Source organism: Pleurodeles waltl, chromosome 9 (genome assembly GCF_031143425.1).
Source record: "Pleurodeles waltl isolate 20211129_DDA chromosome 9, aPleWal1.hap1.20221129, whole genome shotgun sequence".
NCBI classification, from domain to species: Eukaryota; Metazoa; Chordata; class Amphibia; order Caudata; family Salamandridae; genus Pleurodeles; species Pleurodeles waltl.
In genome coordinates, this window is record NC_090448.1 from 209,466,984 (window position 1) to 209,479,634 (window position 12,651).

Consider the following 12,651-nt stretch of genomic DNA (forward strand, 5'->3'; position numbering starts at 1 on the left):
TACATTAACTCGCTTTGCCTGATAACAAAATGGACGCGGCCCAGGACAAGTCGAAGACAGTTATAGGTCTAGATGGGTAAATGGGTGGGCGTGGTCCTCCACGAGCAGCATGGGCGTTTGTAATTGGTTTCTGTGAGAGAAGGTTGTGGGCCCTGTGCGGGTAGAGGGCATACAGTGAAGATGGCGGCTGTCAAGAAGGTTTTCTGCTCCGGGAAGGTGAGAGAATTGAAGAAGCTTTGCTATATATTTCCGCAAGGACAAAGCAGAGTCTAACTGTACATTGTGTTTCGTTCACAGGGTTCACTGTCACTGCTGCTAAGGAGACGTTTCCACGTGAGTGGGCCCAGAGCAATCCAGGTACAGTGTTGCCAGTATCCCCTGCCCCGAAAAGTCACAGTTTTGAGGCGCAATCTCCATCTCTGTGGACATAATTTGCTCCTTTTTTTTTTTATTAACTACATATTGATTTTATCTCGACTGGCTTTGATCGTCCTATGATTGTACGCCGATGGAAACGAAGTCAAACTCTTCCCGATTGCAGTTAATCACTGTTGGTCTGCATGAGACAATAATATTGTCGTGTTTCGGAGAACTCAGGCTTCTCATACAAAGATTATATGCTTTGCACCCACATAGCCCCTTTTGGAGAGCCAGACACACAAGTTACTCTCCTTTGTAGTAAAACTATGATAATTTCCCCGCACTGACCTTCGAAACTATTCATTCAGTTCACTGCATTTCAAGGAAAGCTTATTTGAAGTGGTAGCGTGATTTCAGTGTTCATAACACCTATACTCTTCAAGGTTGATAGCTGTCAAATTCACTTTACAGGCTTGGACTGGTGAGGTGTGTGCACATTCTCCCAAGGTTGACCGTCTTTGGAACGAAGGGCACAGTGTCAATGGCTTTTTAAGTTTCCTTTCCTTATGAAGGGTTTGTGGCTCAGATTGGAGCTTTTCAATGCGTTCATTGGTGAACTTGAGAAGGGAAGAAGCAAAAGTGTTTGGTATCTGTAGGAAGCTGGCTCGCTGTATGGTGCACTAGAAAGAAGTACACACTCAGAGAGTCCGCTGGATCCCTAATTGGTTTGCAGAGACAAAAGTTGATGGGACTAATGCTGTATTTTGTGGTAGTGTGGAGGAGCAGTTAGGCTTATCAGAAGGTAGTGCTAAGCATTTGTTGCACTCACAGAGGCAATAAATGAGACACACACTCAAAGAATAAATCCAAGACAAATTTAGGAAAATACCACTTCTGTTTTTTTTATATGTTTCAAACCCAAGAACTTCGTAATCAGGTAAGTAGTTTTTCAAGCATAAATAATTAGCAGTTTCAGAAATCAACAGTTAGTTAAATCCTTACAGTTCTCTCAATGTTATCCCATCGAGGAAAACAATGTTCAGCAAACACAGGGTTAACAACGACTTACGAGGTCAAGCTCAGGGAGCAAAGGTAAGTACTTGGGCACTGATGAGAAACACACGGGCAGCACTGGGGGAGCTGGGTGCAGTAAAGCGCCATGTGCCCAGTGGTTCTCTATAGGAGTTGCACCTCATGACAAACGGGCAACAGACTCTGACTCGGAAGCCAGCCAGGGGCAACAAGCAGGTAGGTAGTTGCAGTGGATGCTCTGGGACGTAAGTGCACCTTTGGTCTTTTTCTTTAGGGCCCAATGGCGACGGATGCAGGGGTGTCCTTAGGCGTCGGGTTTCATTGTCTGGGAGAACTCACGGTCAGGGAGTCCTGTGTGTTGAGGCTGCTGGTGTTGTCAGGGAGTCCAGCAGGGGTGGACTGGAGCTCAGGGGAACCAGGGGACAGAGTTGGCAACAGTGACCCACGTCAGATGGGGTCATTGGCAATGGGAGCAGGGGATGCTGGAGGTGTCAGGTTTTCTCTCACAACAAGGCTGCAGGAAAGGGGGCCTGTGTGTAGAGGCTGCAGGTAACTTGGGGGAGTCGAAGAGGAATGAAACCTGAGTGGACTCTAGACAGCTGGGGAACTAGGCTGGCACCATTGGCTGGCTTCACCTCGGTTCGTGGTCGTCCGGTGCAGAGGTCACTTAGGGTGTCGGGTCCTTGCTGTTCCAGGCGCAGCAGAGTACTTTCTTGAAACTTCGTTACAGAACAGTTCTGCTCCTCACAAGAGTCTGAGTCTTTGTAGAGGGCAGGCAGTCCTCCTGGGCTTCTTGGAGGCTCAGCTGTAGGACAAGTCGTCTTTTTGGGCAGAGTCTGTTGAGGTCATCAGGCAGGCTGGCCGGGCTGGTACTGAGTCAGCTGCTTCTTCTTTTCCTGTTCTGCAGGTGCGACGCTTCTGTGTCCTTGTCTCAGTACACAGTCAGGATCTGAGTTCTGGGGTTCAGTGATGCCATTTAGATACTCAATTTAGGGGCATTACAGGTAGTGCCAGGAGCCAGTGGGCTGCCCACCTTTAGGTTGACTACACCCTTTCTTTGACCACTTCCACTAGGAAATGAGCATAACCCTAACCCTAGTGGCCTAATTCCTTCCAAACATGATGGAGGAATTTGAAAAGTAGTGTCCAGTTCAGCTCATCTACCTTAGGGGTGGGACTGACATGAAGCTGGCACTCCTCCTAATCTGCCTAATATTCCCACCTGTGCTGCCACCAAAAGTGGGGTCAGGATAGGTGGGGCCTTTGTAGTTTTGTGCCCTGGAATGTCCATCCTGCCTGGGTGAGGTTATAACACCTCCACCCAGTGCAGGCTTGTGTCTCTGGCCCTTGAGAGAGCTAGCTCTCACCTTGGGTGGGGGGTGGGGGGTTGTGGTGGCTGAACTGGTCAGGACCAGTCAGTCAACAACTATTAGCTGGTAGGTTTTCAGGGGGCACCTCTGAGTGCAGTTATTAATAAATCCCTCACTGGCATCAGTGAGGGTTCATTAATCTGAGATGTTTATTAAACATCCCTATATTCAGAGAAGCTATCATGTAGCTGGAAAACTCGTAGTGACCAGTGTTCAGCACATGCATTTGAAATTGCTTCCCTGGTCACTTACTATGTCTGAGAATCGACATAGAAGGGGCATATCTGCTTATGTAGATATGCCCTCACTTGTAATATAATGCACCCTGCCTTAGGGCTAGAAGGCCTGCTAAAGATGTGGCTTACATATATTACATACAGTGTTAGGGGACATGGCACACAGGCTGTGTGCCATGTTGTATTTTTAATTTTGGATGCACCTTGCCACTCAGCATGCAATGGCAGTCTGAATAAGGATGGTGCTGGGTCCCTCAGAGGGGCACAAGTTGTGCTGCAGCTCTGAGGTGTCCTCTTCAGTACACATGCCCTAGTTGCCAGGGGTACCATTTACTAGGGACTTACAGGGGGCTGGGGTCCTGGTCCCTTGGTGATCAAATGACTGGGTGTCTAGTTTTAGGGAAGGTACACTGGCACTGGGGACCTGTTTAGCAGCAACCCAGTGCACTTCAGTCAGAGTTGCATCTAAAAAACAGGCAAAAAGAGTGTGTGGCGGGGGGTACTGCAACCAAAACTCGGCTCCCTACAGTATCTGTTTTAATGGTCAGTCCATTGGACTGGTATGATAGTCGAAACCTATTGCAAATATCTTAATAGGTAGTTGTGGAAGCAATCCCCTTCAGTGTACCCATCAATGAGTGACACTGTAAGGAAGCTGGAACAGAAAATGTGGGAGGTGTTCTCATCACATGGGTTGGGGGGAGCATCAAGAGGTGTCCAGGGTGTAGCGTCCTCCACAGAATGGGTACCCATCCATGAATCCGCCACACACAGAGCTATGTATTACAAGTCTTTATCTTCAGTGTGTAACTGCGAACTCAACATTCTAAACTTGCATTCACTGGATCACATTCTAACTCTTACTTCATCATTCTGCGAAGTCCTTCAGGATCCAAAAAGGTTCCACCAAAGGTCCCATTGTTCATACTCAGAAGACATGACATCTCCACCTTATGTTAAAAAATATATATTTTTTGATTTAACAATCAACATTATAATTCTTCAATAAGTCTTTATTGGTGCTTTTAAGAATCATCTGGACCATCCCTTTGGAAACTGGGAATCAATAAAAAGTGTCCATGATCTGCTTTGGTGATGTAGGAGTAATGGTGGTCTGGGATTCTCCGAAGGTATTCTCTGATCCTTTCTCTACATTGACATTAACGTCTGACTAGCGTTGAGCTGCCTGTTTGAAGTGCAAGGAATCTTATGTGATAGTATTTTCTGTAGGTTAGGTCGTTTAAACATGTACTTTTTACTGGTTACAACATGAAATGGCTCAGCGTCAAAAGGGGCATCAGACTTATGTTGTCTTCGCTGACCAACAAGCTTCTATCTCCTCGCTTGAAAACAATGTTTTTGGTATGTCGTCTTTTGTCAGCGTAGGCCTTCGTTTTTCACTTACGACTTAAGTCGCTTATTCGTGTCTCAGTATCAGTGTTTGATCTGATGTTGGTCCTCTGAGGCAACTTGTTCATTATGGCTCTCCTGAACATTAGTACTGCAGGGCATTCACATGTGGTTGAGTGAGGAGTTGAATGGTAAGCTGGTAGATTAGAATTCAAGACATTTTTTTGTTTGAACCTCTTTAATGCAACGCACTGAACAGCTTTCTTTAACATACTCGTAAAACGTTCAGTGAGTCTGTTTTTCAGTGGCCAAAGAGATGTGCTTTTCTGATGCTCCACATGAAGCAGATTGAAGAAGTCCCGGAATTCTTTGCTATTAAAAGATGGACAATGGTCCATCATCAGAAACCCAGGAATGCCTCATGTTGCAAAGATGGCATCTAACCTCTCAATTATTCTATCCTGAATGATAGGTGAGAGATCTTCAGCTAATGAAAAGCAAGAGTATTCATTGGTAGGCAGTTACATAGATGACAGGTTTTTAAATTCTTTTTTCAACTCGTTCATCAAGATGAGGAAACCAAACTTGATCATGGAGAGCTCGCTTAGTGACAACAATTCCACAATGTCCTTCATAAGCCATCTCAGTTACTTTTTGTCGTAGACTCTCTGATATTCACGAACTCCTCAGGATGATTCCTTCTTGTGTCACTGATGGTTCATCGTTTACATTTTTAGGTCCCTCTTAAGCAGCGCATGCGCTGTCTCTACGAGACATGCTGTATCTGCTCTCTAAGCATTCAGCATGCCCACCACTTTGTTTCGTTTGTTTGTGCTTTTTGACATTGCTTTAATTTCTGTGTTGAATTGTTCATAGCTTGTTTGTTTTGCAACAAGTGCCTCTTTTCCCCTTGCCCTCCAGAACAAGGGCAGGGCAACTCACAGGTACCATCATCTCACAGTTGCCCCCTCCTTTGCCTTTGTCTGTCTTCCCCTTATGAAGAAAAAGAAAGACAGGTACAGGAACACGTGGGGAAAAATAAACAAAAACATTCAGTGTGAATGGCATCGCAGAGCCCTCTCCCCCCGACAAGGGAGTAGCTGGCCTGGTCTCCAGTCCACCTCTCCACACCACTGAGAGAGTTTGAAAACAACACCTTGTGCCCGTCCATGCTTCCACCTTTTGGGGCTGGGCAGCTGGTGGACCAAACAAATGCGCACAAAGGGGAAACTGTTTCTCCCATCTGCTCTGCCTAGAATGGCATCCCCTGGCTGTTCATATGTGTTATTTCTTCTGTATTAAGTTGCACGCCGAAAATTACCCACATTTTCTCTTATATGTTGGTTTGCATGAGTCAGCCGTCTGTGTTAGAGATTATCTGTATTTTTTTGCAGTTTTCTGTAGCACCTTCTAAACCCCCACAGCAGCAGAATGCTTTGCTTGCATTCAAGCTACTATGTCTGGGCCACTGAAGAGATTAATCCAATAGATAATTCAAGAAAGGCTTAATTTGATGTTTTACGTTTATTCACCAAACATTTCAAGGATTGCTGTTGCAACACTACTGGCATGTTTGAGAGACACACTGCCAAAATTTACCAATGCTCTTTGTCTGCACACCACAATAAATGATCCCCCTAGTGTATATAGGTGTTATCCTGATACAGAAGCTAAGACGTACCTCACAGTGCCAGGAAGGGTGAATGCCAATCTAACACAGCCCACATGGTTTATTTTATTATTTGTTTTATTTGCCCATTAATTTATTTTAAGGTAGAGATTGCACCATAGAGCAAGAACGGTTAAGAAAGAAAAGCAAAAGGCACATTTCCAACAGGCTGCTTCTGTTCCCTCTCCTCACCTTTCTGAGAAGTCATGGATTTTTTTTTTTTATTGCAGATCTTTTTCGTTTCTTCCCTTCTCTCCCCTCCCCTGTAGTTATTTTGAGCTGTAAAGTTGTAGTAAATCGCATGAAAACCATGCATCATAGCTGCGTGCACATGTGGTGCTGCAGACTTGGATGGGCTGATGCTTTTCGAAGATTGACCAGCAAAGAAAGAACTTACAAGCCAACCAATTATTAGCCTATTACCTTCACGTTTGTAGGTCCCAGACTCACTACTCAGTCGCTAACAGCACACCAGGACCCCCTCAAATGCTTGGGCCATCGAACTAGTTTCTTTTATGTACTTTTATAAACAATGTTAGAATTGTGAAGTAACCTAAAAAGAACAGACAACACTTTACAAAGCTCCTAAATTATTAATGTATATGATTTTTAGCATCTGCAGCCCAGAGATTTTTAGGTCTTCCCCTTCCTTGGATTTATTTATTGGGTTCCGCCACCCACCAGGGCCTTTTCAGAGATGGCCTAGCTCGAAGCTTGCTTCCTGCTGCCACAATGGCCCCAAAAGAATCTTTAAATCTGGTTCACTTTTTATTCTGTTGCAATTTACATGCAAGCAGATAACAAGTATATCCTGAAAAGTGGCTAATCTACAATTAACAGCTTTCGTAGCATTTATGTATCCTGAGAGCAGCGTGGAACCTATGGTGCAAGCCTTTAACTCCAATGCATCCTGAGAGGCAACTCGCATATTATTTACACACACTATTATCAGTGTAACCCGAGAGACAGCCCTGCTGTCTAATGTGCAAGCCTTTAACTCCTGTCCATCCTGAAGCATAGCTGTTATCTCATTAGCACCCCCGGTATAATTTAAGTAACAGGAGGGACAATCTTGCTGTCTAAGGTGCATGCCTTTTACACCCTGTTACCCCAAGACATTTCTGCCATCTAAGGTGCAGGTCTGTAGCATCTGTGAAAATTTAGGATTAGCTATGCTTTTGGAGCCTACACTTATTAATTTTATGCAAGCTGTTTCAAGTACACATGCATAGGTTCTTCGACAATATAAACTGTATAATTCACATTTGAACCTTGTGTGAATTTTAGTGTCACGAGTGCTGGATGTTTTCTTAGGGCTTGACTCAGTTATTTGCATTCCGTTCTCTAAATATTTATGCCATACTTCTATAACCAAAGAAACTCTTGCTTTCAGTCTCAGACCTTTCAAGGGCTAGTACGCACTCTGCACACATAGCTGAGCACGATACCAATCACTTTGGAAATTGTTGTCAACTTCATCTCTAGGTAACTGTATTCAGCATTGAAGAGGTGAGAATTGTGCAGAGGCAGTCTAAATATACAGTTTAACAGACTTTCTGCTGCAGGAAATGAAGTCTCAGCACATTTTTACTGTCAGGGTGTAAAATATGGTTCTTTCCTCGCCATGAAATGCATCTCGATTCACACAAATGTATATTCACATTCTGTAGTCGCTTTTCTGAAAGCATCAGTTACCATAAGAGGGCTCTGAGATTATTATTTTTTTTTTTGGCATATGCAGGCCACCCTAGACAGTGGCATCTTAACTCATGGCACCTATGACTTGTTATTGGAGAGCAGAACTATCTTGGGGTGTGTCACTGGGGGCTTGTCTGAGAAACTTCACTCAGTGGCATAGCAGCAGTTGAAGGAGTTTCATTTTTCTATGGACCACAGAGCTATCTTGGAGTGTGACATGTATGGCCTGTTAGGAGCATCGAAAACAAGTTGGTGGTAGAACTATGTGTGTTTACCTTGTGATTGTTGCACAGCATGGCTAGTGCATTGACTGTACTAACCTATCCAGTTGTTTCTCCGCAATATATGCGGTTGGCTCAGTGATTGGTAGTGGGTATAAGAACAAATTAAAATGCCAGAATATTGTGTTGCTGTAAATTGTAGAAATCAATGTAACTCTAAATGTCTGGATGCACAGGAGAGGTCCATCACCTTTCATAGGTAAGTGCCAACACTTTTAGAGTCATTTGACATTACGTATGTCTATTTGCCTGCGTCATACAGCATGAGTGGGTTGATGGAAGCAAGAGACCCAGGATAATGTGCTACATGTCTAAACATTTATAAGGTTAAAAAGGCGATACCTGTTGGCTATGCTAATGCCTTTTGTATTTCTGATATTCTCTGTCGCTGGTAAGAGATTGAGTATGTTGATTCCATGACTGATGTGTAATAGTGTCTTTTAGCCTCAACATGTCACTATCTGGACTCATGGCAGTGACAATTTATCCAACAAACTGGCAGCTGGTGTGTTTGATTTCACTATGAAATTTATGTAGGCTTCAGCAGTTTTAAATGGGGGTATCATGACATTATATGGGCACTCTTGAGAAGTAGTCAGCAGGGTTTTGATCTTTCCCTGGCTGATGCACAATTGCATAGTGGTACTCTTGCAATTGTAGACCCATCCTTCAATTTGTTGAGGCATCTTTTCTTTTTCATTGCTGTAGGAAGTTGGCTCTGTATGCACTATTTCAAAGTAAGGAATAGTATGCACAGAGTCCAAGGGTTCCCCTTAGAGGTAAGATAGTGGCAAAAAGAGATAATACTAATGCTCTATTTTGTGGTAGTGTGGTCGAGCAGTAGGCTTATCAAAGGAGTAGTGTTAAGCATTTGTTGTACATACACACAGGCAATAAGTGAGGAACACACACTCAGAGACAATTCCAGGCCAATAGGTTTTTGTATAGAAAAATATATTTTCTTAGTTTATTTTAAGAACCACAGGCCCAAATTCTACATGTAATACTTTGCATGAAAGGTATTGCAGGTAAGTATTTTAGGAACTTTGAATAATCACAACAGCATATATACTTTTCAAATAAAACACATATAGCTATTTTAAAACCAGACAGTGCAATTTTCAACAGTTCCTGGGGGAGGTAAGTATTTGTTAGTTTTTGTAGGAAAGTAAACCACCTACGGGGTTCAAGTTTGGGTCCAAGGTAGCCCACCGTTGGGGGTTCAGAGCAACCCCAAAGTTACCACACCAGCAGCTCAGGGCCGGTCAGGTGCAGAGTTCAAAGTGGTGCCCAAAACGCATAGGCTTCACTGGAGAAGGGGGTGCCCCGGTTCCACTCTGCCAGCAGGTAAGTACCCACGTCTTCGGAGGGCAGACCAGGGGGGTTTTGTAGGGCACCGGGGGGGACACAAGTTAGCACAGGAAGTACACCCTCAGCAGCACGGGGCGGCCGGGTGCAGTGTGCAAACACACGTCGGGTTTGTAATAGGAATCAATGGGAGACCAAGGGGTCTCTTCAGCGATGCAGGCAAGGGGGGGGGGGGCTCCTCGGGGTAGCCACCACCTGGGCAAGGGAGAGGGCCTCCTGGGGGTCACTCCTGCACTGGAGTTCCGATCCTTCAGGTCCTGGGGGCTGCGGGTGCAGGGTCTTTTCCAGGCGTCGGGATCTTAGAGTCAGGCAGTCGCGGTCAGGGGGAGCCTCGGGATTCCCTCTGCAGGCGTCGCTGTGAGGGCTCAGGGGGGGCAACTCTGGCTACTCACGGTCTCGTAGTCGCCGGGGAGTCCTCCCTGAAGTGTTGATTCTCCACAAGTCGAGCCGGGGGCGTTGGGTGCAGAGTAGCAAGTCTCACGCTTCCGGTGGGAAACGCAGTTGTCTTGAAGTTGCTCCTTTGAAACAAAGTTGCAGTCTTGGGTGAACAGAGCCGCTGTCCTCAGGAGTTTCTTGGTCCTTCTAGAGCAGGGCAGTCCTCTGAGGATTCAGAGGTCGCTGGTCCCTGGGGAAAGCGTCGAAGGAGCAGTGTCTTTAGAAGTGGGGAGACAGGCCGGTAGAGCTGGGGCCAAAGCAGTTGGTGTCTCCGTCTTCTCTGCAGGGTTTTTCAGCTTAGCAGTCCTCTTCTTCTTAGGTTGCAGGAATCTGATTTCCTAGGTTCTGGGGAGCCCCTAAATACTGAATTTAGGGGTGTGTTTAGGTCTGGGAGGGCAGTAGCCAATGGCTACTGTCCTTGAGGGTGGCTACACCCTCCTTGTGCCTCCTCCCTGAGGGGAGGGGGGCACATCCCTAATCCTATTGGGGGAATCCTCCATCTGCAAGATGGAGGATTTCTAAAAGTCAGTCACCTCAGCTCAGGACACCTTAGGGGCTGTCCTGACTGGCCAGTGACTCCTCCTTGTTTTTCTCATTATCTCTCCTGGACTTGCCGCCAAAAGTGGGGGCTGCGTCCAGGGGGTGGGCATCTCCACTAGCTGGAGTGCCCTGGGGCATTGTAACACGAAGCTTGAGCCTTGGAAGCTCACTGCTAGGTGTTACAGTTCCTGCAGGGGGTAGGTGTGAAGCACTTCCACCCAGAGCAGGCTATGTTTCTGTCCTCAGAGAGCCCAAAGGCTCTCACCGCATGGGGTCAGAAACTCGTCTCTCAGCAGCAGGCTGGCACAGACCAGTCAGTCCTGCACTGAACAATTGGGTAAAATACAGGGGGTATCTCTAAGATGCCCTCTGTGTGCATTTTGTAATAAATCCAACACTGGCATCAGTATGGGTTTATTATTCTGAGAAGTCTGGTACCAAACTTCCCAGTATTCAGTGTAGCCATTATGGAGCTGTGGAGTTCGTTGTTGACAGACTCCCAGATCATATACTCTTATGGCTACCCTGCACTTACAATGTCTAAGGTTTTGCTTAGACACTGTAGGGGCATAGTGCTCATGCACCTATGCCCTCACCTGTTTGAGGGGTGACTTACCTATGCCATAGGCAGTGCGAGGTTGGCATGGCACCCTGAGGGGAGTGCCATGTCGACTTAGTCATTTTCTCCCCACCAGCACACACAAGCTGGCAAGCAGTGTCTGTGCTGTGTGAGGGGTCCCTAGGGTGGCATAAGACATGCTGCAGCCCTTAGAGACCTTCCCTGGCATCAGGGCCCTTGGTACCAGGGGTACCAGTTACAAGGGACTTACCTGGGTGCCAGGGTTGTGCCAATTGTGGAGACAATGGTACATTTTAGGTGAAAGAACACTGGTGCTGGGGCCTGGTTAACAGGGTCCCAGCACACTTCTCAGTCAAGTCAGCATCAGTATCAGGCAAAAAGTGGGGGGTAACTGCAACAGGGAGCCATTTCTTTACACAAGCCCCCCCCAGCCCACAGGCCAGGAGACGCAGCCAAAGCTGGGAGATTCTTCCTAGTCTGTCAGGCGAGGAAGAGTAGAGGAAATAGGCTAGTTTGTTGCAGGGCCTACTCTGCCTTACATCTTCCTGTTCAGGTCATTCCCTCTGGGGAACTGACCCACTTCCACAGTGATAGGACCTAGTCTGAATTGCCTCTTGTCTGTGTTTTTAATGTCTCCACCCATTCTCTCTATTTTGGGGTTCGAGGTATCCACCTCTGCTAATCTTATCTTAGCCAGGGTCACCCCTAGCTTACCCAAAGAGGTTACCCAGAGCTGGAGTAACCCCACCATGACCAACAGGGTCAGGGGGCCTAACTTGCTATTTGGCATGGGGTCAGACCACCATGCCAAGGATAGTGCAGCCATAAAGGCTAACACCCAGCAGATGCCACTGACAGCTGTCAGTGCCCAGAACCACACCTTTAGCTCTTCACCTACAAGGGAAGGGGCTAAGTTACAGGCTTCTTTGGGTTCAGGGGGCCTGTCTGCTGTATCAGAGTGGGGGGTTACCACATCTTGTAGTAAACACCCTCCTTCCACTCTTAACAGTTGCCTGACTAGCCAGGACTTTTTGTGGGTCAGGTTGGACTTCATCAGTGCCATTTTTGGAGTTCTCCCCTACTGGAGCAGGATCTCCTTGGCTTGCTGGAACCTTGGCTAAAGGGTGTCCACCTTTCCTACTCTGTTTTCCTTTCTTTTTCTTCTGGGGCCTACTTGCAGGTACTGCAGGGGTAGCACCTCCAGAGTCCTTGGGAGAGGACTGGCACTGGACCAGTTCCCCTCTTGGGCTCTGACTTACCTCTGGGTAGTCATTTCCAAGGAGACAATCAAGGGGGAGGTCTGTACTGACTACCACCCTTCTCCAGCTAAAAGTCCCACCCACATCTATAGGCACAAAAGCCACAGGCCTATCAGTGACCCTGTCTGGGCTAACTCTTACTCTGGCAGTCTCACCTGGGATGTACTGGTTTGAGAACACCAGCCTGTCATGCACAATAGTGTGACTGGCACAAGTGTCTCTCAGGGCAGTGGCTGGGATTCCATTCACCAGTAGGTGGTGGAAGTGTCTACTTCCCTCTGGAATCTCCAACTCACCTGTTGGGCCCTTTTTCCAGTTGAAGGCTATGAAGACCTCCTCATCTGAGGAGTCATCCCCAATGGCTACACTGGTCACCCCTGGGATTTTGCTAGGGGGTTTGTTTTTGGGACAAGAAGTGTCCTTGGTGTGGTGCCCTGTCTGTCTACAGTTCTGGCACCATGCCTTAGTGGCAT

General features: G+C 46.6%; 1 protein-coding gene across 1 annotated transcript in view; it reads left to right on the forward strand.

The window, feature by feature from the left end:
* Positions 1-63: 63 nt before the first annotated feature.
* PDHB (pyruvate dehydrogenase E1 subunit beta) overlaps positions 64-12,651 on the forward strand; it is an 80,769-nt gene continuing 68,181 nt past the window's right edge. Inside the window, exons 1-2 of the mRNA XM_069206550.1 lie at positions 64-216; positions 298-357. Coding sequence (XP_069062651.1) covers positions 181-216; positions 298-357 — 96 coding nt within the window. The 5' untranslated portion in view covers positions 64-180. The remainder of the gene's footprint in view (positions 217-297; positions 358-12,651) is intronic.